Source organism: Scyliorhinus canicula, chromosome 5, assembly GCF_902713615.1.
Source record: "Scyliorhinus canicula chromosome 5, sScyCan1.1, whole genome shotgun sequence".
Lineage (NCBI taxonomy): Eukaryota > Metazoa > Chordata > Chondrichthyes > Carcharhiniformes > Scyliorhinidae > Scyliorhinus > Scyliorhinus canicula.
Genome location: NC_052150.1, coordinates 39,546,197 through 39,572,001, shown reverse-complemented (window position 1 = coordinate 39,572,001; position 25,805 = coordinate 39,546,197). Strand labels below are relative to the sequence as shown.

The 25,805-nt window shown below is 45.0% G+C and overlaps 1 protein-coding gene across 1 annotated transcript in view; it reads left to right on the top strand.

Annotated features, from left to right (window-relative positions):
• Positions 1 to 25,805, top strand: part of aldh5a1 (aldehyde dehydrogenase 5 family, member A1 (succinate-semialdehyde dehydrogenase)) — a 46,094-nt gene that overhangs the window by 17,056 nt on the left and 3,233 nt on the right. Inside the window, 4 exon segments of the mRNA XM_038796951.1 lie at positions 668 to 838; positions 15,454 to 15,570; positions 19,358 to 19,501; positions 21,740 to 21,883. Coding sequence (XP_038652879.1) covers positions 668 to 838; positions 15,454 to 15,570; positions 19,358 to 19,501; positions 21,740 to 21,883 — 576 coding nt within the window.

Genomic DNA, 25,805 nt, shown 5'->3' with positions numbered 1-25,805 from the left:
AATGGCTCACCCATCACCTCCTTGAAGGCAATTAGGGATGAGTAATAAATAATCGGCCTTGCCAGTGTCACTCATATCCTCTAAAGAAAGGGAAAAAGGCACCAGTAGCACAAGTATTTCATAGGCCATAATATGAAACGCACAGACTGTAAGGCTATCGACACAGTACCAGAAGAACTGCATTTACATTAATTGGCGTTTTGGGTGAGGATGGGAAAACTGAGGTTAAGTGGATTTACAAAATGCCCAGGGGTCCCAATGGACTTGCACTCCATGTGGTATCTAATGTGAACAATGAGATTAACCCCTCACGATTGACCGTCTCTTTCTCATGTTTAAACCCTGAATTTAGATTTGTACTCCTGTTTATCATTCATATGAAGTCCAAATTACTTTGATAGTAAACAGGACTACTCCGTTATTACTTTGCATCGTTGGTGAAGTACAATGTCTGGAGTATTGATGCATCATTCTTGAAAAATATTATATAGTTTGAGACTTGTAGAGCTTTAACTTCAATGGACTTTGTGTTGATATCTGATCCCTGAACCTTTTATAATGCTGAATTTAGTAATGTTCTGCATCCAATATCAATGTGAATACTTTTATCATTGTTTTTTCATCCTTTCAGTAGCAATCCTATCTTTTGGTAAATTGTTCTCTTTAGGGAAAACCACTGAAAGAAGCCTTGGGTGAAACACTGTACGCTGCATCATTCTTGGAATGGTTTTCAGAAGAAGCTCGTCGAGTGTATGGAGATGTTGTTTCTACTAATTCCCCGGACCGGAGGATCCTAATCCTGAAGCAGCCAATAGGAGTAGCAGCTATTATAACTCCTGTGAGTACTATGCATCGTAGAATTCCTACAGTGCTGAGGGGGCCATTTGGCCCATTGAGTCATAGATTTCATAGAATTTACAGTGCAGAAGGAGGCCATTCAGCCCATCGAGTCTGCACCGGCTCTTGGCAAGAGCACCCTACCCAAAGTCAACAACTCCACCCTATCCCCATAACCCAGTAACCCCACCCAACACTAAGGGCAATTTTGGACACTAAGGGCAATTTATCATGGCCAATCCACCTAACCTGCACATCTTTGGACTGTGGGAGGAAACCGGAGCACCCGGAGGAAACCCACACACACACGGGGAGGATGTGCAGACTCCACACAGACAGTGACCCAAGCCGGAATCGAACCTGGGACCCTGGAGCTGTGAAGCGATTGTGCTATCCACAATGCTACCGTGCTGCCCGTCTACACCGACTCTCTGAAAGAGTACCCCACCTAGGCTCACCTCCCTCCCCTTCTATGTTTAGATGAATGCTTTGAAGAGGAGCAGGCAGCGTTAAGTCAAACACAATCATTTTATAAATGTTTTGAAATGTAAGAGGTCAGCTAGAGAAAATATTGGGTCTGTAATTATATACAGTAAAGGGAAGGTTTCATGCAGAGGGCATGGCTAAAGTATTAAGTAAACATGTTGCATTTGTCATTACAAAGGAGGTGGATAATATCAAGATTAAACCGTAGAAAAAAAAAGTTATAGACATAGTCGTATTGGTAAGTTTGTACTAAAAAGGTTAGCATTACTGAAAGTTGGTAATTCACCTGGTCCAAATGGAATGCATTCTAGCTTGTTGGGAGAACTGCAAGTAGAAATACCAGTTACACCTGCCACATCATTTCAGTTCTGAATGGATGCAGCAGTAGTGCTGAAGGACTAGAGAGTTTGTAATCTTGTGTCACCATTCCAGAAGGGGAGAAGAGGAATTATTCAGGAAACAACAGGCCAGTCAATCTAACATTGGTGACGTGGGGCTTATTAGGAACGAGTACCACGGCCGAACTAAACTTTAATTTGGAAGGATATGGGCTACTCCAGGAGAGTCAGCATGGACTTGTTCCAGCCAAAATCACACCTAACTAACTTGAATGAATCCTTTGTTAACACTACTTTAAATAACCTTCAATGTATAAATGGATTTTCAGAAGAATTTCTGCATTGTGACACACAGGAAGTCTGTTAAGGCCTGTGAAATTAAGGGGACAGTGTTGGTGTGGAACTGGAAATAGTTCAGTAACCAAAGTAGTGTGTGTGGGTGAATAGATATTTTCCAGATTGGGAGATGGCTTGCAGAGGTCAGTTTTGATCCATTACTTTTCTCAATTTTTTTTAATAAAACATTTTATTGAGGTATTTATAGTTTAGTAACAGGAACAGCACAGTGTAAATACAATTATAAATATAGTGTAAAAGCCGTCTTCCTCTCTCACAGGTCCCACCTTTTCTAGCTTCCTACTCTACACTAAACTGCTCTTCTTCCCCCCCCCCCCCAATTTCTGCTGACAGTTAATTTGCCCTAAAGAAGTCGACAAACGGCTGCCACCTCCGGGTGAACCCTAACATTGGCCCTCTCAAAGCAAACTTGATTTTCTCCAGACAGAGAAAGCTAGCCATGTCAGTTAGCCAGGTCTCCAACTTCGGGGGTTTTGAGTCCCTCCAAGCTAATAATATCCGTCTACGGGCTACCAGGGAAGCAAAGGCCAGAACGTCTGCCTCTTTCTCCTCCTGGAATCCCGCATCTTCCAACACCCTGAAAATCGCCACCTCTGGACTCAGCGTCACCCTTGTTTGCGATACTTTGGACATGACATCCGCAAACCCCTGCCAGAATCCCCGAAGCTTCGGGCATGTCCAGAACATGTGAACATGGTTTGCTGGTCTTCCCGCACACTTTGCGCACCTGCCTTCCACCCCAAAGAACCTGCTCATCCGGGCCACTGTCATGTGAGCCCGGTGAACGACCTTGAACTGTATCAGGCTGAGCCTGGCACATGTTGTGGACGCGTTGACCCTACTCAACGCATCCGCCCAGAGACCATCTTCTAACTCTCCACCAAAATCCTCTTCCCATTTGTGTCTCAGCTCCTCGGTCTGTGTTTCCTCTGACCCCATAAGCTTCTTATAAATGTCTGAAACCCTCCTTTCACCCACCCACACCTTGTAAACTACCCTATCCTATATCCCCCTTGGTGGTAGGGGCGGGAAGGTTGAGACCTGCCTCCGTAGGAAGTCTCGCGCCTGAAGGTAGCTAAATTCATCCCTCCCGTCAATTCAAATTTCACCTCCAGTTCCCTCAAGCTGGGAAAGCTCCCTTCTATAAACATATCGCCTATCCTCTCGATCCCTGCTCTCTGTCACCTCCGGAACCCTCCATTTAACCTCCCTGGGGCAAACCGGTGATTATTGCAAATTGGGGGCCAGACCAATGCTCCCTCTGCTCCCACATGTCACCTCCTTTGTCCCCAGACTCTCAGGGCCGTGACCACCACGGGGCTGGTGGAGTAGCGTGCTGGCGGGAACGGCAGAGGCGCTGTTACCAATGCTCCCAAACTAGTGCCCTTACAAGATGCTGCCTCCACTCGCTCCCACATCGCCCCCCTCCAACTAATCATCCACTTCCTAATCATGGCTATATTCGCCGCCCAGTAATAATTACCAAATTTCGGGAGTGCCAACCCGCCCTCCCCCCGGCTGTGATAAAATCCCCTTTTTAACTCGCGGGGTCTTACCCGCTCATACTAAGCCCGAGATCACCTTGTTGACCCATTTTAAAAAGGACCGAGGAATGAAGATGGGGAGACACTGAAACACAAACAGGAATCTCGGGAGAACTGTCATTTTCACTGTCTGTACCCTCCCAGCCAGTGACAACGGGAGCATGTCCCACCTTCGAAAATCCTCCTTCATTTGGTCTACTAGTCAGGCCAGATTAAGCTTGTGCAGCCGTTCCCATTCCTGTGCCACCTGGATGCCTAGGTACCGAAAGCTTCCCCCTACCACTCTAAACGGCAGCTCCCCCAGTCGCTCTCCTGCCCCCTTGCCTGGATCGCGAACATGTCGCTTTTCCCAATGTTCAATTTATAACCCGAAAACCGGCCAGAATCCCCATAATTTCTTCCATCCCTTCCAATGGATCAGACACATATAAGAGCAGATCGTGCGCGTCCAGCAAGACTCTGTGTTCCAACCCACCCCCCGGACCAGTCCCTTGCAGCCCTTTGAGGCTCTCAACGCAATTGCTAGCGGTTCTATGGCCAGTGCGAACAACAGCAGGGAGAGGGGGCATCCCTGCCTCGTCCCCCAGTGCAGCCTAAAATAGGCCGATGTCAGCCTGTTCGGCCGAACACTTGCCATGGGCGCCTGATATAGCAGTCTGACCCAGTCAATGAAGCCCCGCCCAAATCCAAACCGCCCCAGTACCTCCCACCGATAATCCCATTCTACCCGGTCAAATGCCTTCTCTGCGTCCATTGCGACTACCACCTCTATGTCCCTATCTCCTGGGGGCATCATGATAACATTCAACAGTCGTCTTGCATTGGCTGCCAACTGCCTCCCCTTAACAATTCCCGTCTGGTCCTCCCCAATCACGTCCAGGACACAGTCCTCAACCTTTGACGACAAGATCTTAGCCAACAATTTGGCGTCTACATTTTGTTGGGAGATTGGCCTGTAGGATCCGCATAACTCTGTCCTTATCCCGCTTCAGGATCAATAAGATAATGGCCTGTAACATCGTCGCCCCCCCCCCCCCCCCCCCCCCCACTCTCCCTTGCCTCATCAAATGTCCTCATCAACAGTGACCCAACATCCCAGAGAACTTTTTGTAAAACTCCACGGGGTACCCATCTGGTCCCGGGGCTTTATCCGACTGCATGGCCGTCAGCCCATCTGCTATCTCTTCCAACCTTATTGGGGCCCTCAGCCCTTCTACCAACTCTTCATCCACCTTCGGGAACTTCAGCCCCCTGAGGAATTGCCTCATCCCCTCCAGCTCAGCTGGGGGTTCCGACTCATACAGCCTGCTGTAAAATTCCTCGAACGCCTTATTGACCCCAGCTGGATCTCCGACCAGGTTCCCATCTCTGTCCCTTACTTTCCCAATCTCCCTGGCTGCCTCCCGCTTTCTAAGCTGCTGTGCAAGCATTCTGCTGGCCTTCTCCCCCTATTCATAGATCGCCCCCCTCGTCTTCCTCAGCTGCTCTACCGCCTTCCCTGTAGTTAACAAGCCGAACTCCACCTGTAGTCTCTGTCGTTCCCTTAGAAGCCCTGCCTCTGGGTTCTCCGCATACCTCCTGTCGACCTGTAGTATTTCCTTTATCAGTTGGTCCGTCTCTGCTCTGTCTGCCTTCTCCCTGTGGGCCCGTATCGAGATCAGCTCCCCTCTAACCACCACCTTTAGCGCCTCCCAGACCACCACAGCCAAAACTTCCCCCGTGTCGTTGACTTCCAGATAGTTCTGGATACATTTCGTCAGCCGCCCACACATGTCCTCATCAGCTCAAAGTCCCACGTCCAGCCTCCAGTGCGGGCATGGCTACTCTCCTTGCTCACCTGTAGGTCAACCCATTGCGGGACATGATCCGAGATCGCGATCGCTGAGTATTCAGTGTCCACCACCCCTGTCAGTAAAGCCCTGTTCAGGATAAAAAAAAGTCAATCCGGGAGTACACTTTATGCACGTGCAAGTAGAAGGAAACCTCCGTCACACTCTCTCTCTCTCTCTCTCTCTCTCTTCTCCCCCCCCCCCCCCCCCCCCCCCCCCCAATATGCTTTAGCTCCTTTGCCATTGCTGGCACCATGCTTGTCCTTGAGCTAGATTGGTCTCGCCCTGGGTCAATGACTGTGTTGAAGTCTCCTCCTCCCCCGTCCCCCCTCCCATGACCAGCTTATGTGAATGCAGGTCCGGGATCTTCCCCAACTCCACATCATCCCAATTCGGCGTGTACACATTCACGAGTACCACCGGCAGCCACTCCAGCTTTCCACCGACCATTATGTACCAACGATCCACCACCCCCCCCCCCCCCCCCCGTCCGTCCGTCCGCCCGCCCGCCCGCAACTATTCTTCCCGCTTTGAATGACACTCGCTTATTAATCAGAATTGCGACCCCTCTAGCCTTGGAGTCCAGCCCCAGGTGGAAAACCTGTCCGACATATCCCTTCCTTAGTCTGACCTGGTCAGTTACTCTATAAGGTGCGTCTCCTGTAACACTGCCATGTCCGCCTTCAGTCCCCTCAAATGCGCGGACACGCATGCTCTCTTAACCGGCCCATTTAGCCCTCTTACATTCCATGTAATCAGTCTGGTTGGGGGGGCTTCTGCCCCCCCCCCCCCCCCCCCCCCCCCCCCCCTCCGCCGATCAGCCATCACGTTTCTAACCTTAATCTTCTATTTACTTTACTCCTTTTTTTTGTGTCTGTTGAAATCCACCCAGCTCCCACATTTTGTCAATCGGGTTGCAATACTTCTGGGTGAGGAAAAGGGACGTTGTACCTTCCCCTCCCCATTCCTCAATGAACCCGAGGTCTTTTTGGATTTAACTTTATTTGATTGTTCTTTTTCTTTTTGACATGTCTATTTAATCTAAATGGTGATTGAAGATCAAAACTGTGTGAAATCGGGGCGTCCTCTTCGCAGGAAACCTCACTGCTCAATAAAGTTCAAATCCGATTTAATCATCTTATTATTTTAGCTGTCAAATGGCACAAAGGGGACCACTCCTGTCCCTACTCGAGCTCTATCTTTTTACTTGCCATGACTGGGTGGGGCTAGCACCGTCAGGAATCTACTCTGAAGTCTGCTTTTAGTCGGGCGCAACTTGTAGTAGGCAGGTCGCTTGGCTTGTTGTTGGATCACAAGCCAGTCACTTATTTTTCACACACCCATAAGCACTTTCAGACAATATCCAACAACGCCTACGTCCCTTAACAGACTAACCACCACCGTTTGACTGCTAGCCAGACCCTGTTCAGAGGTTCGGAATTCGTCAGCCACCGAATACCGTCCCGTTTCCGGGATACATTTATACTTGTAATGAATAAGTGTACTCACCCGGGACTTCCAGTGGAGGTGATGTGCTGAGCTGACACACATCAGGTGGCTCTCCCCCCAGTTGGACCCAACACAGTGAATTTACCGAGTTTTTGGCCCAAAAAGCCACCTAAAACCACCGGAATACAAAAGGCATCAACAGCGCGAGAAGGAAAGAGGATGCCTGCAAACAACAGATCGAGGGGACGGCAAGAAGTCAGAAGGGCAGGAAAAGGGCAGTAACCAACGGGCGGCAAAACGTCCGCATCGTGGGTCTGCCAGAGGGGATTGAGGAAAGAGACCCAACGAGCTGTATCACCCAAATGCTGGGCAGTCTAGTTCGGATGGGCCGAAAACAAAAACTGTAATATGGACTATGTTTTCGTGCGGGACTGTGCTGCCTCGTTTTAGTGTTCGTCTCTTTTCTCAGTTTGAAGATGGGAAACGGGGAAAGGGGAGCGTGAATAGGGGAAGGAAGGAGGCAAGGGGGTGTAGATGGGTAGGTAAAACAGAGCCAAGGCTAGACCACCCTGGGAGGGGAGCCACTGTACTAGGTAGCACGGAAAGACAGGCAGTAAGTGAGGCCACGGCGCACCTCTCGGGAGAGGGAGCGTCTGGCCAAAAAGGGGGGGGGGGGACTGGGCAGAGGGGGGGAGGAGAACACTGGGGCAGGGGACAGAAGGATGGGAGGGGGGGGCGGGATGACAAGGTAGATGATGAGAAAATGGTTCCTCTGGTTGGGGAATCTAGAACATGCAGTCGCCGTCTTGAAAAAGGTGCCAGCCATTTTGGACTGAGTTGAGGAGACATTTCTTCATTCAGAGGATTGTATATCTTTAGAATTCTCTACCCGTGGCAGCTGTTGATGCTCAGTCATTGAGTACATTCAAGTCCGGTTGATAGATTTTGGATACTATGGAATTTAAGGGATATGGAGATTGTGAGTGAAGGTGGAATTGAAGTAGATGATCAGCCATGAGACCTTATTGAATGGCATAGCTGGTTTAGAAGACCAAATGACATAATCCTGCTCATATTTCTTATTATATGTTCCAAGTTGATGAGGTGCTTAAAAAGCAAATGGGGCACCAAACCCGCCTCCTGAAGTCGATTGAAGAACTCCATCAGATGCTTCAAATGTTCTTTCCATGTCTGACTAAAATTACCAGATCGTCGATGTATACCGCACAATTGGGAAATCCTGAAATTACTTTGTTGGTTAATCGTTGAAATCTGACTGGGGCGTTTTTCATGCCAAATGGCATAACTTTGAATTGGTATATACCATTTGGAGTCACAAAAGGTGAAATCGCCTTTGCCCTTTTGGATAAAGGTACCTGCCGGTAACCTTTAAGTAAATCCAGTTTGGAGATAAAAGCTGATTGATTGTCCCACCTTCTCAGTGCAATCCTCCAACCGTGGGATAGGATAAGAGCTTGTTCTTGTAATTGCATTAACCTTTCTAAAGTCCACACACAATTGTTGACTACCATCCAGATTCATGGGTGAGCTCCACTGGCTGCAGCCCACTTCAATTATGCCATTTTAAGCATATTTTCAATTTCTTTTTGAACCTGTGCCAATTTTAGAGGGTTAAGTCTATATGGCTGTTTAATTGGGACAGCATTTCCCACATCTACATATATAACCATTTTAGTACTTCCCAACGTATTTCCACAAACTTACCCATGTGATATTAACACTTTCAGGTCAGTTTGTTTTTCTTCTGGAAGGTAACTGAACGATTTATCCCAATTTTAAGAACATCCTCATTATCCAATTTAATTTGAAAAATGTCAAATTCAGAGTTCTTCACCTTGAATTAGAATCACGAAAACCTCCTTTTCCTGTCCTTCCCTTTCAAAATACCTTTTAAGCATATTCACATGACACACTCGGTGAGTTTGCCTTCTATCTGGTGTTCTTACCAAATAATTCACCTCATTCAATTTCCTTTCAATCTGATAAGGTCCACAAAACCTTAAAGGTTCACCTACCACTGGTAACAATACTAAAACTTTATCTCCACTGGCAAAACTACAAACTTTTGCTTTCTTGTCTGCTACCTGTTTCATCACATGCTGTGCAACTTTTAAATGTTGTCTAGCCGATTCACCTATTCTATTTAATCGTTCCCTAAAATTTGACACGTGATCCAAATATGTAGTTTCAGACTGCTCACTCATCAATTTCTCCTTAATTAATTTAAGTGGTCCTCTTACCTCATGATCAAAAGTTAGTTCAAAAGGACTGAATTTAGTTGAGTCATTTGGTGCATCCCTAATTGCAAACAATACAAATGGAATTCCTTTATCCCAATCCTCTGGATAATCTTGACAATAAACACACTGCACACTCCCCTCTCCCAATTTACACCCGTTCATAGTAATCTGCCTTCCTGTCTTTAATGCCTGATGCCACTGTTGTAACGCCCTCTGCGATTCTGGATGGTAAACAGTTGATTGAAATTGTTTTACTCCTAAGCGATCCATAACCACCTCGAATAACCTCGAGATAAAATTTGATCTTTGATCCGATTGTATTTCTGTGGGTAATCCATATCTAGTAAAAAATTGAAGTAACTCCTCCACAATCGTTTTAGTTGTAATATTGCGTACTGGAAAGGCCTCTGGAAACCTGGTAAACACATTCATTGTAGTCAAAACATATTGATTCCCACTTTTTCTTTTGGGAAGCAGTCCTACGCAATCAATTAAAACCCATGTAAAAGGTTCCTCAAATGCTGGAATGGGTATTAAGGGCGCTGGTTTTATCACCGCTTAAGGTTTTCCTATCACTTGACATGTGTGACATGATCGACAAAATTTAACTACATCTTTATGTAGTCCAGACCAATAAAAATGTTTTTGTACTTTAGCTTGAGTTTTCCTTACTCCCAAATGACCTCTTACTGGTACCTCGTGCTACTCGCAACACCTCTTTCTATACCATACTGGCAATACCACTTGATGAACTTCTGCCTGCATATGTAAAGGTCTATATTTTCTCAGTAAGACATCATTAAGGTAATAACATTCTGGTATACACTCAGATTCCTCGTCTATGTATGCTTTCTGATACATCCATTTTTATTTCTGTATCTTTCTGTTGTAACTCCGACAATTTTCCTGAACTAAAAATATCCACCTCATCCTCCACCTGTTATATAGATACGTAGAAGATAGGAGCAGTAGGAGACCTTTTGGCCCTTCGAGCCTGCTCCGCCATTCATCACGATCATGGCTGATCATCCAACTCGATAGCCTAATCCTGCTTTCTCCCCATAGCCTTTGATCCCATTCTCCCCAAGTGCTATATCCAGCCACCTCTTGAATATATTCAAAGTTTTAGCATCAACTACTTCCTGTGGTAATGAATTCCACAGGCTCACCACTCTTTGGCTGAAAAAATGTCTCCTTATCTCTGTCCGAAATGGTTTACCCTGAATCCTCAGACTGTGACCCCTGCTTCTGGACACACCCATCATTGATAACGTCTTCCCTGCATCTACCCTGTCTAGTCCTGTTAGAATTTCATAAGTCTCTATGAGATCCCCCCCCCCCCTCATTCTTCTGAACTCCAGCGAGAACAATCCCAACCTAGTCAATTTCTCCTCATTGACAGTGCCGCCATCCCTGGAATCGGTCTGGTAAACCTTTGCTGCACTCCCTCGAGAGCAAGAACATCCTTCCTCAGAGAAGTAGACCAAAACTGCACACAATACTCCCAAGTGTGGCCTCACCAAGGCCCTGTACAATTGCAGCAACACATCCCTGCTTCTATACTTGAAACCTTTCGCAATGAAGGCCAACATACCATTAGCCTTCTTTATCGCCTGCTGCACCTGCATGCTTAGCTTCAGCGACTGGTGCACAAGGACACCCAGGTCCCTCTGCGCACTCCCCTCTCCCAATTTACACCCATTCAGGTAGTAATCTACCTTCTTGATTTTGCTTCCAAAAAGTGAATAACCTCTCACTAATCCAAATTATACTGCATCTGCCATTGATTTGCCCATTCACCCAACCTGTCATGATCATGCTGTAGGATCCCTGCAACTTCGTCACAGTTCACCCTCCCAACCAACTTGGTATCGTCTGCAAACTTTTGAGATGTTACATTTTGTTCCCTGATCCAAATCATTAATATATATTGTGAATAGCTGGGGTCCCAGCACTGATACCTGTGGTACCCCACTATTTACTGCCTGCCAATTTGAAAAGGACCATTAATCCCTACTCTTTGTTTCCTCTCTGCTAACCAGTTTTCTATCCACCTCAATACATTTCCCCCAATCCTATGCGCTTTAATTTTGCACAATAATCTCTTATGCAGGACTTTGTCAAACGCCTTCTGAAAGTCCAAATATACCACATCAAATGGCTCCCCCTTGACGACTGTACTGGTTACCTCTTCAAAGAATTCCAACAGATTTGCCAAACAGGATTTTCCCTTCATAAATCCATGCTGACTCTGACTGATCCTGCCACTGCTTTCTCAATGTTCCGCTATAAAGTCCTTGATTCCACCTGACCTACAACCTCTGTGTTGAATTTGGCTAGGATGAGCACAAGAGCCTTACCTTCAGATGTGATTCAGCAGACTTCCTAGACACTTTAATCAAAACATGCTTTATGCTAAGAATTTAGTTAACATATATATAAACATACAGCAAGAATTTTTATCAGTTACAAACATAAAGACACCACACATCTACAGGATTTCCCTGAGATTCTGAACCTGCCTCACCAGCATATTTAACTCTCCCAGAAAGCAAACTATATATTTTAAGTTACCAATGCAGGTAGCTATAATCAATGTTTTTTTTTACTGGAACAACTCTTTAAAATGAAACCAGAGAAAGAGAGGGAAAAAACACTTCTTTCTCCCTGAGTCCACAGCAGTCAAACTGAAAATGAAACTAAAACAAACCTCACATCCACAGCTCAGCTCCACCCACAAAATTATATAATTGAAGCCATGTGATAAGACACAAACCTTTCTTAAAGGGACACTCCCATGACACGCCCTATAAGACTGCGTGTAGGATTAAGCTGGCAATACGGGCCATGTTGCCAAGAAGATTTGTGGCATTTGAAACACGCTGACACGGACTGCATATGGTGACTAATGAACAGAAGTGGGTCCTTCTGGAAAATGAAACACAAAGTTAGTTTCAAGCTTAAAGTATTAACATTTGCTAACTCGTCAAATAATTGTGCTGCAGCGAGGGAATTTGGTTTTGGTGGAAAAACCGGTGCAAGAATGGAAGAAGGAATCAGCCATGAAGAAGATGCCCCAAAACCAAATGCGCTGTGACAACAGTCCAGCCACTGGCCTGGTCTTGAGAAGCACATATAGGATACGTCCTCAAAAATCGGAATGGTTTAATCATCACAAGAAATGCAAAACGCATAAATGCACTTAAGTGGGTTAAATTAAACGTGGAATCCAACAAAGATTTCTGAACAACAGCCAGTTGGTATAGACGCTTTATGGAATGAAAATATCTAAGTGTTGAGGCAAAAGACAAGATCACTCCGCGACTATCAAAAGACTGAAATGTGGAGTGGAAAGGCTCTCAAACAGCACTAATGAAAACCACAGGGCATGAGAAGACAAGCTTCAGGGTTGTACTAGCCTGCATGGCTGGAGGAACAACATTAAAGCATCTGGTCATTTTCAAATGTAAAACCATGCCAAAAATGTAGTTTCCTTCAAGAGGTTTTGTGCATGTGCATTACAACAACATAATGGATGAGTGTGGAGTGAAGTTGCGGATCAATAATTTGTGAAGCAGGCATCTTGGGTGGCCCACGTAAAGAGTGCAACTTATTTGTTTGGGACATGTTCATATCCCATATAACTGATGAGATCCAGAAGACCCTGCAAAGAAATAACACCCAAATTGCAGTTCTGAATAGGGGTCCAATGTCTGTGGTTCAATCTTTGCATGTGTGCCTCAAAAATGTCCAAAGATGTGCAGGTTAGGTGGATTGGCCATGATAAATTGCCCTTAGTGTCCAAAATTGCCCTTAGTGTTGGGTGGGGTTACTGGGTTACGGGGATAGGGTGGAGGTGTTGACTTTGGGGAGGGTGCTCTTTCCAAGAGTCGGTGCAGACTCGATGGGCCGAATGGCCTCCTGCACTGTAAATTCTATGATACAATGAAAAACACGATCATGTCTACACTGAATGGAGTGGGTGGATAGTTACTCCAGAAAAAAATCTTTACCAATGGCGTAAATATATGTGCTGCCCTACTTGATGTTTTGTGCAGTTTCATCATCAAATCATGGGATACTGTTGATGCACAGTGTCATCAATCACTCAAAAAATGTGGGACATCCTGTTCTAGTGGGTGGAGAGGAAGATGATTTTTTATGGAGGGATGAATCTGAAATGCCAAATCTGATCCGCAAGTGACTCGAGGTTAATTCAGTGGCCTTTTTGTATCAGATGTAAACATTGATTGTGTTTCAAACTATCCTTGTAGAATTATTTCATTAAATCAAATTTGGCACATTATAATTTGAATTACCAGTGCTGTGTTTCTGTCACCTTTCAAAATGGCGAGCACCTCCACCAACACCAGCAGTTCACATTTTATATTCGGCATATAACCCGGCTCCTATTATTCACACAAGTGAGAGTCCAATAGCTTAATTTGTCTGAAACTTGAACTTCAATTTCTGGATTTGTCACTAGCGTCGTAGGTTCTACCATTAGAATTGTTGAACTCCCACTCTGAAGTTTTACTCGTTTTCTCAGCAACTTTTACTGGGTAGCATTTAGAAGCTATTCATAAACTCCTGTTTATTCTGGTTACCGTTGTTCTACTTTATTCGTGACCTCCTGGACATTTGGTGGGATGACAGATCATGGGCTGGATTCTCCGTTCCTGGCTCGAAAGGAGAATCTGCGGGAGGTTTATGTGAAAACAATCGGCATGAACCACTCACCAATTCGGGTACCGGTGAGAGGCTAGCACTGGCGCCGACTGAAACTCACGCCTCCCGCAGCGAAAACAGCAGGAGCATGGCCAGGTCCCGGGCCCCGCATGCGGCGCACGGGCTGATGACCTGTAGCGGTTGTGCCGTACAACATGGCACCGGCCGTGCACAGACACAATCCACGACCGCACAGCCCACCCCCAAGCAGAAGCCCCTCCACTCCCACCTCCAAGTGGCACGATCCCGGCCAAGTGTGGCGGTGCTGGACACAGTCCGCAGCCACCACGCCGGGTTCACGATTTATGTGACCACACATGTCTCGAGCTGTCGGAAACTCAGCCCATCGGGCAGAGCATCGTGGGTGGGCTGGCCGATGAGGCGCCAACGGCATTGCGACTGCGCGTGCAGCATGTCACAACACCATTTCGGAGGTGGCAGAGCATGGCTAACCGGCATCAAACCGGTGCCGGCCCCGATTTCTACTTTGGAGCCCATTCTCCGCCCGATCTCTGAACACGATTTTGGCGTCAGGCAGTGAAGAATCCCAGCCCATGTACTTGTATGTTGATTACTATCTATTCTGAGAGGATTGAAGATGCTTCAGAATTAAACATAAGGCTGGTTTAAGTAACAGCCAACGTTGGCAAGGTTAGAGTTCAATGTTCATTCTTGGAACAACCACAATTTCCAGTTAATTTCAGTGCTTGTATTTGAGATTTAGTTGCTTTTCATTGATGCTTGTTGTAGTAATCCACGGGAGGCAGGAGTTCCGTCACCACACCAATATTTATTTACAATAACGATATTACAGGAGCAGCTACAAACAGTGCTGCTAGAAGTCCAGTCGACTTAAGACTGCTCACAAAGCCTACACAGGTGATTATATTGGCCCCCTCAATGAGCTATCATTGAGGGAGCTCATACTCCAATTGGCCAACCAATAAAGCCAATTGGAGTTCATTACACTTGTACTGATTAATGTACAACTAGCAAAGGCACATTGAAGAGCTTGCTTTTATATAGTACCTTTCACACTTCAATGAACTCCCATTGCACTTAACAACCAATGATGTACTTTTGAATTGCAGTCACTGTTTTAATCTAGGATATACAGCAGGCATCTTGCATGCAGTAAGGTCCCACAATCAGCAATTAGATTAATAACCTGATGATCTGTTTTAGTGTTCTGGTTTCGGGATAAATATTGGCCAAGATATCTGCAAGCACTTTGTTGAAATAGTCAGTGGGATATTTTGTATCTATCTGAGAGGGCAGATGGGGTACGCTTTAATGTTTCATCCAAAGGAGCAATGCCTCAACGCTCCCTCGGTAATGTCCACCTACATTCTTTTTGCTCATGTCCGGGGTTGGTCATTTTATCCACAGCCCAATGACTCCGACTGCAACTGACACCTAAAAGGTGCAATATAACACCCCTCAGTTTAGTATGAGAAATTCCATTCAGGAAATGGGGCAAATGTTCAAACCATTACGCTGTGTTCCTATGATACACTTGTTCATGTTTTCAATTAAATCAATTAACATTCGAAGGAATATGCAATCTTAAAAGAGTAAATTTATTTACTCTGAAGCTGTCTAACTCGTGTTATTTTATTTGTAGTGGAATTTTCCCAGTGCTATGCTCACAAGGAAGGCTGGGGCAGCGTTGGCAGTCGGCTGCACAGTGGTGGTGAAACCAGCCGAAGACACTCCACTATCTGCATTGGCACTGGCAGAGGTGAGTTGGACCAGATACAAAGAGCACTTATTGCCAGAACCAAAATTGGGACCTTGGATTTTATCTGTCACAGAAGAGAGGACAAAATAAAATACACTGATATATGTTTCAATTAATCTCATTTCCATGTAATAATCCTCCCATCACCTATCTTCTGGGCGATACAGAACGCAAGAGACCTTCAACCAATTTAGGAAAATTCTAGTCAAAAACCCCTCTGATTGTGAATAGTATATATATTACTGTTAAGATCCCAGTTGCTGTTATAACTGGACAGGAAGATCCCAGGATGAAACCCTGGCTCAAAAGATTGTAACGTTTTATTTTTTTTAAGAAAACGTGGAGGAATATTGTCACAGGACTGCTAATTTGTTTTTCACAAGCAAAAAATTATTAAACGTGGAAAGATCGATTATCATGCATACTCTTTTACTACCCCCTTAGCTTCACAAATATACACAGATTTTAAGGTAACACAATTGCAAAGTATATCTTGGGTTCTAATATCATAGGATCCCTGCAGTGCAGAAGGAGGCCATTCGACCCATCAAGTCTGCACCGACCCTCTGAAAGAGCACCCCATCTAGCCCATTCCCCCGCCCCATGCGTGTAACCCCACCTATCTTGGACACTAAAGGGCAATTTAGCATGGCCAATCCATCTAACCTGCACATCCTTGGACTGTGGGAGCACCTGGAGGAAACCCACGCAGACACAGGGATAATGTACAAACTCCACACAGTCACCCAAGGCCGGAATTGAGTCCAGGTCCCTGGCACTGTGAAGCAGCACAGTGCTAACCACTGTGCCACCCATAACAGTTTCGGTGACACACAGTCCCTTTCATCACACAGGCTGAAACCGAATGATTTTTTTTGTCAATTTCTCTTCAAAAACCCCCCAGATAATTATTAAACCATTAGCCACCTTGTCTTACTGAACTCTGACTTCCACATGAGTGATTTCAAATTCCACTCAGCTGCTGCCATCAAAATGTTTCGCTTTCAGGGTTTTCATCTCCTTCTTCAAGGTTCCTTTGTTTCGACTGTTGCACAAACTGTTCACAATACTTTGACTATGATGCATTAAGATAGCCCCAAACCTTGGATTTAACTCTGAAGTCTGCTTTCTCACTTTAAATCTGGTTACTGTAGCTATCTCTTCAATTCAAACACTTTATTCTGATCGTCCCTTGAATTCTCCTGGACAGTACATTGTTCAACTTGCTCTCTGTTCCCTTAACTTCAGTCTTCCTAAGATATTCTTTCAGTCCCAATTCCCTTGTTGTCTGGACTTTACCTGGTTCTTTGGGAAAGCTGCCTTTTTTTGCAGTCCTCTTTTGTCCAGTTTCTCTTTTGGTCGAGTTGAGAGATGTTCACTCCCTAGTGTCCTATCTCCTACTGCCAATATATCCAGCTAAAAACTAAACTCAAAAAGCGTTCCTTCCTTAAAGGTGCCCCCGGTTGCTAAGCGACAACTGCATGCTTCTGCCAGATTTTATTTACTTTTCACACCGTAACGTCTCTATGCACAATAAAAGCACAATTTGAAATTAAACCAATACCCCCACACATACAAATTCCTTTGTCTACCATGAATCTAACTATAGGGTTGCCCTTCCTTGCCCAGAAACACTAAATTAAACCCGCTGAAAGCAATACCTTGGGCGAGATTCTCCGCAAATGCGGAGAATCGTAAAGGCTGCCATGGGACAGGCCGTGACCTATGGCAGCCTTCACGCCCACTTCCGGGGCCGATTCTCCCCCCCAGGCGGGGCTAGGAGCACGGTCACGGCGGCGCGGCCTTGATGATGGTCGTCAAGGCCGCACGTCAAGCATCACGCCAGCTGACGCGGCCGATGACGTCAGCCGCGCATGCGCAGGTTGGACAACGCCAACCCGCGCATGCGCAGTTGGCGTCTTTTCCCTCAGCCGCCCGGCAAGACGTGGCGGCTTGATCTTGTGGGGCGGCGGAGGGAAAAGAGTGCGTCCGTTACGGACGCACGGCCCGCGATCGGTGGGCACCGATCACGGGCCTATGCCCCCCTTGGCACGGCCGTGGTACTGCCGTGCCAATCGGGCCCCCAGATGCCCCAAACGGGCTTTTGCCGCCCGTTTCACGACGGCAGCGAGCAGGTGTGTTTGCTGCCGTGTTGAAACGGGCATAAAGGCCCGGCCGCTCGGCCCATCGGCCTCGGAGAATCGCCGCTCGCTGTAAAAAACGGCGAGCGGCAATTCGTGGCGTTTGGGGGGGGGGGGGGGGAGAATAGCGGGAGGGCATTGAAAATGTCGGGAGGCCCTCCCGCTATTCTCCCACCCGGCGTGGGGGGCGAAGAATTGCACCCCTTATTTTTAATATTTACAAATATAAATCCCTTAAAACTGCCTTTGATTTTCTGACATTACTGCTAAAATGAGATTACATGGGCGTTAAGTAACTTGGCAAACCAAGTGCTATGCTAGTACTGGGTTGGGGGTGATTTTCGGTGGTTAAGCTATTCTCTTCTGCTCAGTGGGAGAAGGGAACAGCTAAGAAGGCACTTGCGTTCTAAAGCTAGCGCCAGAAGCTTTAGCAGTGCTGACTTTGAAAGTAAGGTCTTCTGATAAACCAATTTTTTTGGTTTTCAGTTGGTCCTCGCCTCAATAGATTATCATTCCACTTTCTGTAAGTGGAAAAATGTCATTTCACTTTCTGTAAGTGGAAATGTGTTAATTCAAGTACATGTAATGTGGGTGTTATCTTACCATCCCTGAGTTATTGATTTCAGGTAGCAAAGCTAATCTGCTGTACGGAACTCCAGGGTCACTTATGAGACTGACTGGTTATTTAGACCCAAGAGCACATCTAGTGCAGGCACAAAATTTGTACATCGGTTTCTGCTAAATGCTTAACTACTTTTTTTTTAAATTATTTTTTTAAATTAAGGGGCAATTTAGCATGGCCAACCAACCTAATCTAGTTTAGCTCAGTGGGCTAGACAGCTGGTTTGTGATATGCCAGAACAATGCCAGAAGCACGGGTTCAATTCCCGTACCAGCTTACCCGAACAGGCGCCAGAATGTGGCGACTAGGGGCTTTTCACAGTAACTTCATACTTGTGACAATAAATTGTTATTATTTTATTATTATTATCTGCACATTTTTGGGTTGTGGGGGTGAAACCCATGCAGACACGGGGAGAATGTGCAAACTCCACACGGATAGTAGCCCAGGGATTTGAACCCGGGTCCTCAGCGCCGTAGGCAGCAGTGCTAACCACTGTGCCACCGTGCTGCCCGAAATGCTTATCTACTTTTTCCTTAAAAAACACAATAGTGTCTGCCCCAGCTATCTCCTTCACAGAGCACTGCTTGCTCTCTAACAAAATTATGTAAGAAAACTTTTCCAAACTAATTTCCCTTTGAATCAACACTGATCATCCTTTTCTCCAATGCATCCTATCAAACCACCTTCATGATTTTTTAAAATTGCCGTCATCACAGGATTAGCAAGGTTTATTGTATGTCCTGAGTATTGTACCCAGAAATAATATCACTATTGAGAATCCATCTCAAAGTTTGCTCAGAAAAACTATGCGTAAAACCAGTTTTATTTTGAATTGTGCGAAAAGATATGACCCTGGAGTTAAATCATTCAAGATTTATGGACTATGTATAAGGCATGGACAAAATAAATCCAATGTATTAAATACAGCTTTTTTAAAAAATGCTGACTGTTTGAGTAGACTTCACTTAATTCCAGAGCTAAAGGTTTCAATTCATTGCACTAATGCTTCTTGTTTTTGTAGCTCGCTGATCAGGCTGGAATTCCTGCGGGGGTTTTCAATGTAATCCCCGCTTCCAAGTCCAAAACGCCAGCTGTAGGAGAGGTACTTTGTACAGACCCTCGTGTTGCTGCAATCTCTTTTACTGGTTCCACAGCTACTGGAAAGGTGGGTATTTGGGTGTGTGATGGTAAGCTGACTTTTACTGATGCATCTTGTTGCATTGCTGATAACTTGTCTGCAAGGCTTTTGATGCAAGATCTTTTGGAAATATTCAGTTATGTCACATGAGAACCCACATGGGATGGTAGTGTTTCCTTTTAGTACTGGAACCAGTTGGCAAGACTTGTAGAATTAACTTGCTGAGATTTGTCAATATATCCTTGGATAATATATGAGCAGACTGGATTGGATTTGCTAATTTTGGAATATGCTTCATTAATCATGTAAGAAATGGGATTTAATGGTGTGACTCATTGGACAAACCTATATAATGCATGCATGTAAAGTTTGTCGATGATTTTGTTCCTGATAAGTCAGTATATACTATGCCAATTATTGTAATATGGCCTACAATTAATAGCATAAACACTGACAGATAAATAGGAAGGGTGTCCTGTAGGTGCTACTGAATAATCTGGCCAATTAAATAGGTGGTTTAGTACTCCAGTGATATATTATCCGGTACTTTGTTATCTCTATTTAACCTGGCTGGCTATCCCAAATTGGGTATTTGAATTCTGGAAAGAATGTTGCAAGACAGCTATCCTAAGATTGATCTCAGTGTAGTATTCTTGATCTGCATAATTATAATTGGTTTCCATTGTGAAGCAGTTAAAAGTATATTCTTTACAGAATTCACCAATTGTTCAAGCTGGGTGTGTGCGTGTTTGAATGTGCATGCATAAAATATACTGTTGTTGTCCAGACTACTTGCTCACCTTCATCCACTCAAGTTCAGGTTTTTCCAGCTTATGATTTACCAACAACTTTAAGACTGAGTCAACGTCACCATCAGCAGCCTCTATGACTGTGACTGATGACTCCTTCCTTTTCTATTGCTTTCAACACCTAACGATTTCATTCTTGTCCGCAAGCTCCCTCCTGTGGATTCACTCCTGCCTGATGTAACACAGCCACTTATAGGTTATCTGGTTATTTCTCCTCCCCTCTCCCCACCTGCAGTTATTTCAGAAAAATCCCCAAGGTACCCATCTTAACCATCATCATCATTCATGTTCTGTCACTTATGCAGCACGGTAGCATAGTGGTTAGCAGAGTTGCTTCACAGCTCCAGGGTCCCAGGTTTGATTCCTGGCTTGGGTCACTGTCTGCACGTTCTCCGTGTCTGCGTGGGTTTCCTCCGGGTGCTCCGGTTTCCTCCCACAGTCCAAAGATGTGCAGGTTAGGTGGATTGGCCATGCTAAATTGCCCTTAGTGTCCAAAAGGTGGTGTGGGGTTATTGGATTACGGGAATAGGGTGGCGGTGTGGGCTTGGGTAGGGTGCTCTTTCCAAGGGCCGGTGCAGACTCGATGGGCTGAATGGCCTCCTTCTGCGCTATAAATTCTATGTAATTTCTATGAAATTCATCCGCAAGCACACTAACACTAGAATCTCCTACCGCTACCTGACTGATGCTAGTTCCTCTAAATTGTCATTGGGATTAACTTTATTTTGTAAGCTTTAAGTAAGGAGAGTTTTATAATGCAGGCTATTGTAAGTGAGGGGAGTTTGTTTAAATGTTATTGTGAGGGGAGGTTTAAAACGGTCAGTGTAAGTGAGGGGTGATTTATAAACAGAAACTTCTAAATTAGTGTACAGATTGTTGTTGCTATAAGGAGAGAATGTTGATTTGATTTGCCAGTGTCAACGTGAAAACTGGCTATTTCATGACTAGAATTACTATTTTAGTGAATGATTAGAGAGTCACATATTCCCTGTGCATTACAAAATCGGAACCTGTTCTTCCTAATTTTATTAACACATTGTGCACAGAGAAAACTCCTGCCTCCGCCGTTCCTAAGGGGAGGTGGTGGCATAGTGGTACTGTCACCGGACTACTTAACCAGAGACTCAGAGTAATGCTCTGGGGACCCAGGTTCAAATCCCGCCATGGCAGATGGTGAAATTTGAATTCGATAAAATTCTGGAATTTTAAGTCTTTAATGAATTTAATGATGACCATGAAACCATTGTCAATTGTCGTTAAAAGTCTGCTGTCTTTACTTGGTCTGGTGACTCTAGACCCACAGTGATGTAGTTGACTCTTAACTGCCCCCTTCGACAATTGGGGGTGGGCAATAAATGCTGGCACAGCCTGTGGTGTCCATGTCCCATGAACAAATAAATTTTAATAGATTTAAATTAGAAAACACATTTTGACAAGCTACAGTTGCCCCTTTCAGATCCTCCTGCGCCAATCATCTGACACTGTGAAGAAGGCTTCTATGGAACTGGGTGGACTGGCTCCATTCATTGTTTTTGACAGTGCCGATCTGGATCGAGCTGTTGTTGGTGCCATGGCGTCCAAGTTCCGCAACTCCGGACAGGTGAGTGGCTTGAGGCAGAAATCGGATTGAGAGTCTCTGATTAAATGGACCCTTTGAAAGTTGCCTTTTATTTTAACCTCTGATGTACTGAGCATTTTTTACTGGTTAAGAAATGGAAGTGTATTCCCAAATTAAAACTGGAAAGGGCTCCGCCGTTGTTTCCTCATTCTACTTCCAGAAACTTTGTTTAAAGTCACAGATCAGAATATTTTGTGCACCACTCCCTGACGTGGCACTCTGGAAAAAGTCCAAGTTGCTCAGTGACTCCAGTTAACAAATACTACAGTACAATTTTGCGGATTTGAAATGCTCGTTTTTACATTTTCTGCAACTTGTATTTCGAAAGCATAAATGTGAAAGTTAAGGGTGACTTGGGGGCAGAGAAAGGTTTGCAGCAATTTGCATGAAATTACATAAGAATTCACAGCACTGAAACAGGCCATTTGGCTCAACTAGTCCATTCTATTGTTTTATATTCCACAGAAACCTCCTCCCATCATTCTTGTCTAACCCTATAAACATGACCTTCCATTCCTTTCTCTGTTATATGTTTAATACATCAATGTTCTTTGCCTCAGTTACTCCTTATAATCATAAGTATTCCCCCACCCATTCTAACCATTCTCCAGGTAAAGAGGTTCTTCTAAATACATTATTAGATTAATTAGTGACTATCTTATATTTATGATCCCTAGTTTGGGTCTCCTCAATAACTAGAAACGTCAGTGCAGGAGGCGAGAGAGGCCGGTATTCTGGCCTTTGCGTCTCTAGTAGCCCGGCATAGGATTCTTTTTCAGTGGAGGGACGCAAAGCCCCCAACAACCCCTCCCCCCCCCCTCCCTCTGAAAACTCTCTGAAAACATCTAAACCCCGGAACATCTAACAACCATTCCTGCCCCTGTGAAATCCATGTCTCCGTAATGGCCACAACATTGTAGTTCCAAGTACTGATCCATGCTCTAAGTTCATCTCCCTTATCCCTGACACTCCTTGCATTGAAGCAGACACACTTTAACCCATTCCACTGAGTACAACTTTGCCCTATCAACTGTCTATCCTTCCTCACAGACGTGATGCGTACTATTTCTGCCTGTTCAACATCTACCCTATCCTCTGATCCATAGCTCTGGTTCCCATCCCCCTACCAAACTAGTTTAAACCCTCCCGAAGAGCTCTAGCAAACCTCCCACCCAGGATATTGGTGCAATCCAAAAGTTAAAGGAGAAGGTAGAAATGCAGGTTAATGGCGAGGACTTTAAACTAGTTAAAGAGCGAGGTTAGTAAAGTTTCCAGGACACGTTAATAGAACCGAGAGTATAGATTATGGCAGGAGTCTAACTTCAGGTAGAGCAAAAAAGGGGTCAAAAATGAGATGGGAGGTGGTCAATGCAGGATGGAGTATGTTGTACCTAAATGCGCGCAGTACACGGAACAAGGTAAAAGAGCTCGTTACGCACATTGAAATTGGCCGGTATGATGTGGGCATCAGAGAGACATTGCTGCAAGGGGATCAGGGCTGGTATTTAAATATCCAAGGATATATGCCCTATCGAAAGGACTGACTGATGTGGGGGAGAAAATAGATCAGGAGATAGAAAAGGCATATAAGAAAGACAATATTACAGTAATCAAGGGAGACTTCAATATGCAAGTGGACTGGGAAATCAGGTTGGTAGTGGATCCCAAGAAATGGAATTTGTGGATGTCTAAGATTTTTGGGGAGCAGCTTGTGACATAGCCCACTAGGGAACAGGCAATTCTGGACTTGGTGATGTGAATGAGGCAGATTTGATTAGGGAACTGATGGATCTCTGTGTCTATTCGGAACCCTGGATATGCGTTATCCTTTTTTAGTTCCCAAATAACAGAGATTCCAGACTGTACTTTTTGGCAAAGTTATTTGAAATTTTATTCATCAGCTTTTTAGTGCCTACTGGTGATTCAATTTCAAATAACTTTCAAATTAAGAGAAAGTTCCAACTAGCCCTGCAGCAAGCTAGTCAGATTGATTGTCTTTAGCAAATACAGTAATTGGATTCAAAATACAATTATAGAACATAAGGTGAAGGAACCCTTAGGGGGCAGTGACCGCAATATGATAGAATTTACCCCGCAGTTTGAGAGGGAAAAGTTGGAAGAATTGAATAAAAGTAACTGCAAAGACATGAGGGAGGAGTTGGCCAGAGTTGATTGGAAGGGGAGTCTAGCAGGGAAGACAGTGGAAAAGCAATGGCATGAATATTTTTGGGATTATTTGGGAGGCACAACAAAAATTAATCCCAAGGAGAAGGAAAAGTGCTAAGGAGAGGACGAGGCACTCATGGCAGACGAGAGAAGTTGAGGACAGCATAAAAGCAAAAGTAAAATCATACAAGGTGGCGAGGACTAGTGGGAAGCCAGAGGATTGGGAAGGCTCTGGGAGGGGTCGCCGTAGGGATGCTCCGTTTTGCAGGCAGCCTGGGGGTTTCAAAATCACTGAAGACGGAGAGTCCCAGAGAACTGGAAAATGGCTAATGTAACATCCCTGTTAAAGGAAGGAGGAAGGCATAAGATGGGAAATTATAGGCCAATTACCCTGATTTTGGTCATTGGTAAGATTTTAGAGTCCATTATTTAAGATGAAATTGCAGAGTACTTGGAAGTACATGATAAAATAGCACCGAGTCAGCAAGGCTACGTCAAGGGAAGGTCATGTTTGACAAATCTGTTAAGAGTTCCAAGAAGAGGTAACAAGGACGTTAGACAAAGGGAACCAGTGAATATGATCTGTTTAGATTTCCAGAAGGCCTTTGGCAAGGTGCCGTATAGGAGGCTGTTAAATAAGTTAAGAGCCTATGGTGTTAAGGGTAAGATGCAGGCATGGATAGAGGATTGGCTGACTGGCAGAAGACAAAAAGTGGGAATAAAGGGGCCTTTTTCAGGATGGCAGCCGGTGACTAGAGCTGTGCCTCAGGGGTTGGTATTGGGCCCACAACTTTTCACAATGTACATTAACGATCTGGAAGTAGGAACTGAGGGCTCTGTTGCTATATTTGCGGATGATACAAAGATATGCAGAGGGATGGGTAGTATTGAGGAAGCAGGGGGGCTGCAGAAGGATTTGGATAGGCTAGGAGAGTGAGCTCAGAAGTGGCAGATGGAATGCGATGTGGAAAAGTGTGAGGATATGCACTTTGGTAGGAAGAATGGAGGCATAGACTATTTTGTAAATGGGAAAAGGCTTAAGAAATCACAAGCACAAATGGACTTAGGAGTCCTAGGTCAAGATTCTCTTAAGGTTAGTGTGCAGGTTCACTCAGCAGTTAGGAAGACAAATGTAATGTTAGTATTCATGTCGAAAGGACTACAATACAAAAGCAAGGATGTACTTCTGAGGCTGTATAAGGTTCTGGTCAGACCACATTTGGAGTAGTTGTGGGCCCCATATCTAAGGAAGGATATGCTGGCCTTGGAAAGGGTCCAGAGGAGGTTCGCGAGAATGATCCCTGGAATGAACAGCTTGTCATATGAGGAGTGGTTGAGGACTCTGGGTCTGTGTACTCGTTGGAGTTTAGAAAGACGAGGGGGGATCTTTTTGAAACTTAGAGGATACTGAGAGGCCTGGATAGAATGGACGTGGAGAGGATGTTTCCACTATTAGGAAAAACTAGAACTCGAGGGCACAGCTTCAGACTGAAGGGACAATCCTTTAAAACCTAGATGCAGAGGAACCTCTTCAGCCAGAGGGTGGTGAATCTGTGGAACTCTTTGCTGCAGAAGGCTATAGAGGCCAAATCACTGAGTGTCTTTCAGAGATAATCTTTTATTGTCACAAGTTGGCTTACATTAACACTGCAGTGAAGTTGCTGTGAACTAGATAGGTTCTTGATTAATAAGGGGATCAGGAGTTATGGGAAAAAGGCAAGAGAATGGTGATGAGAAA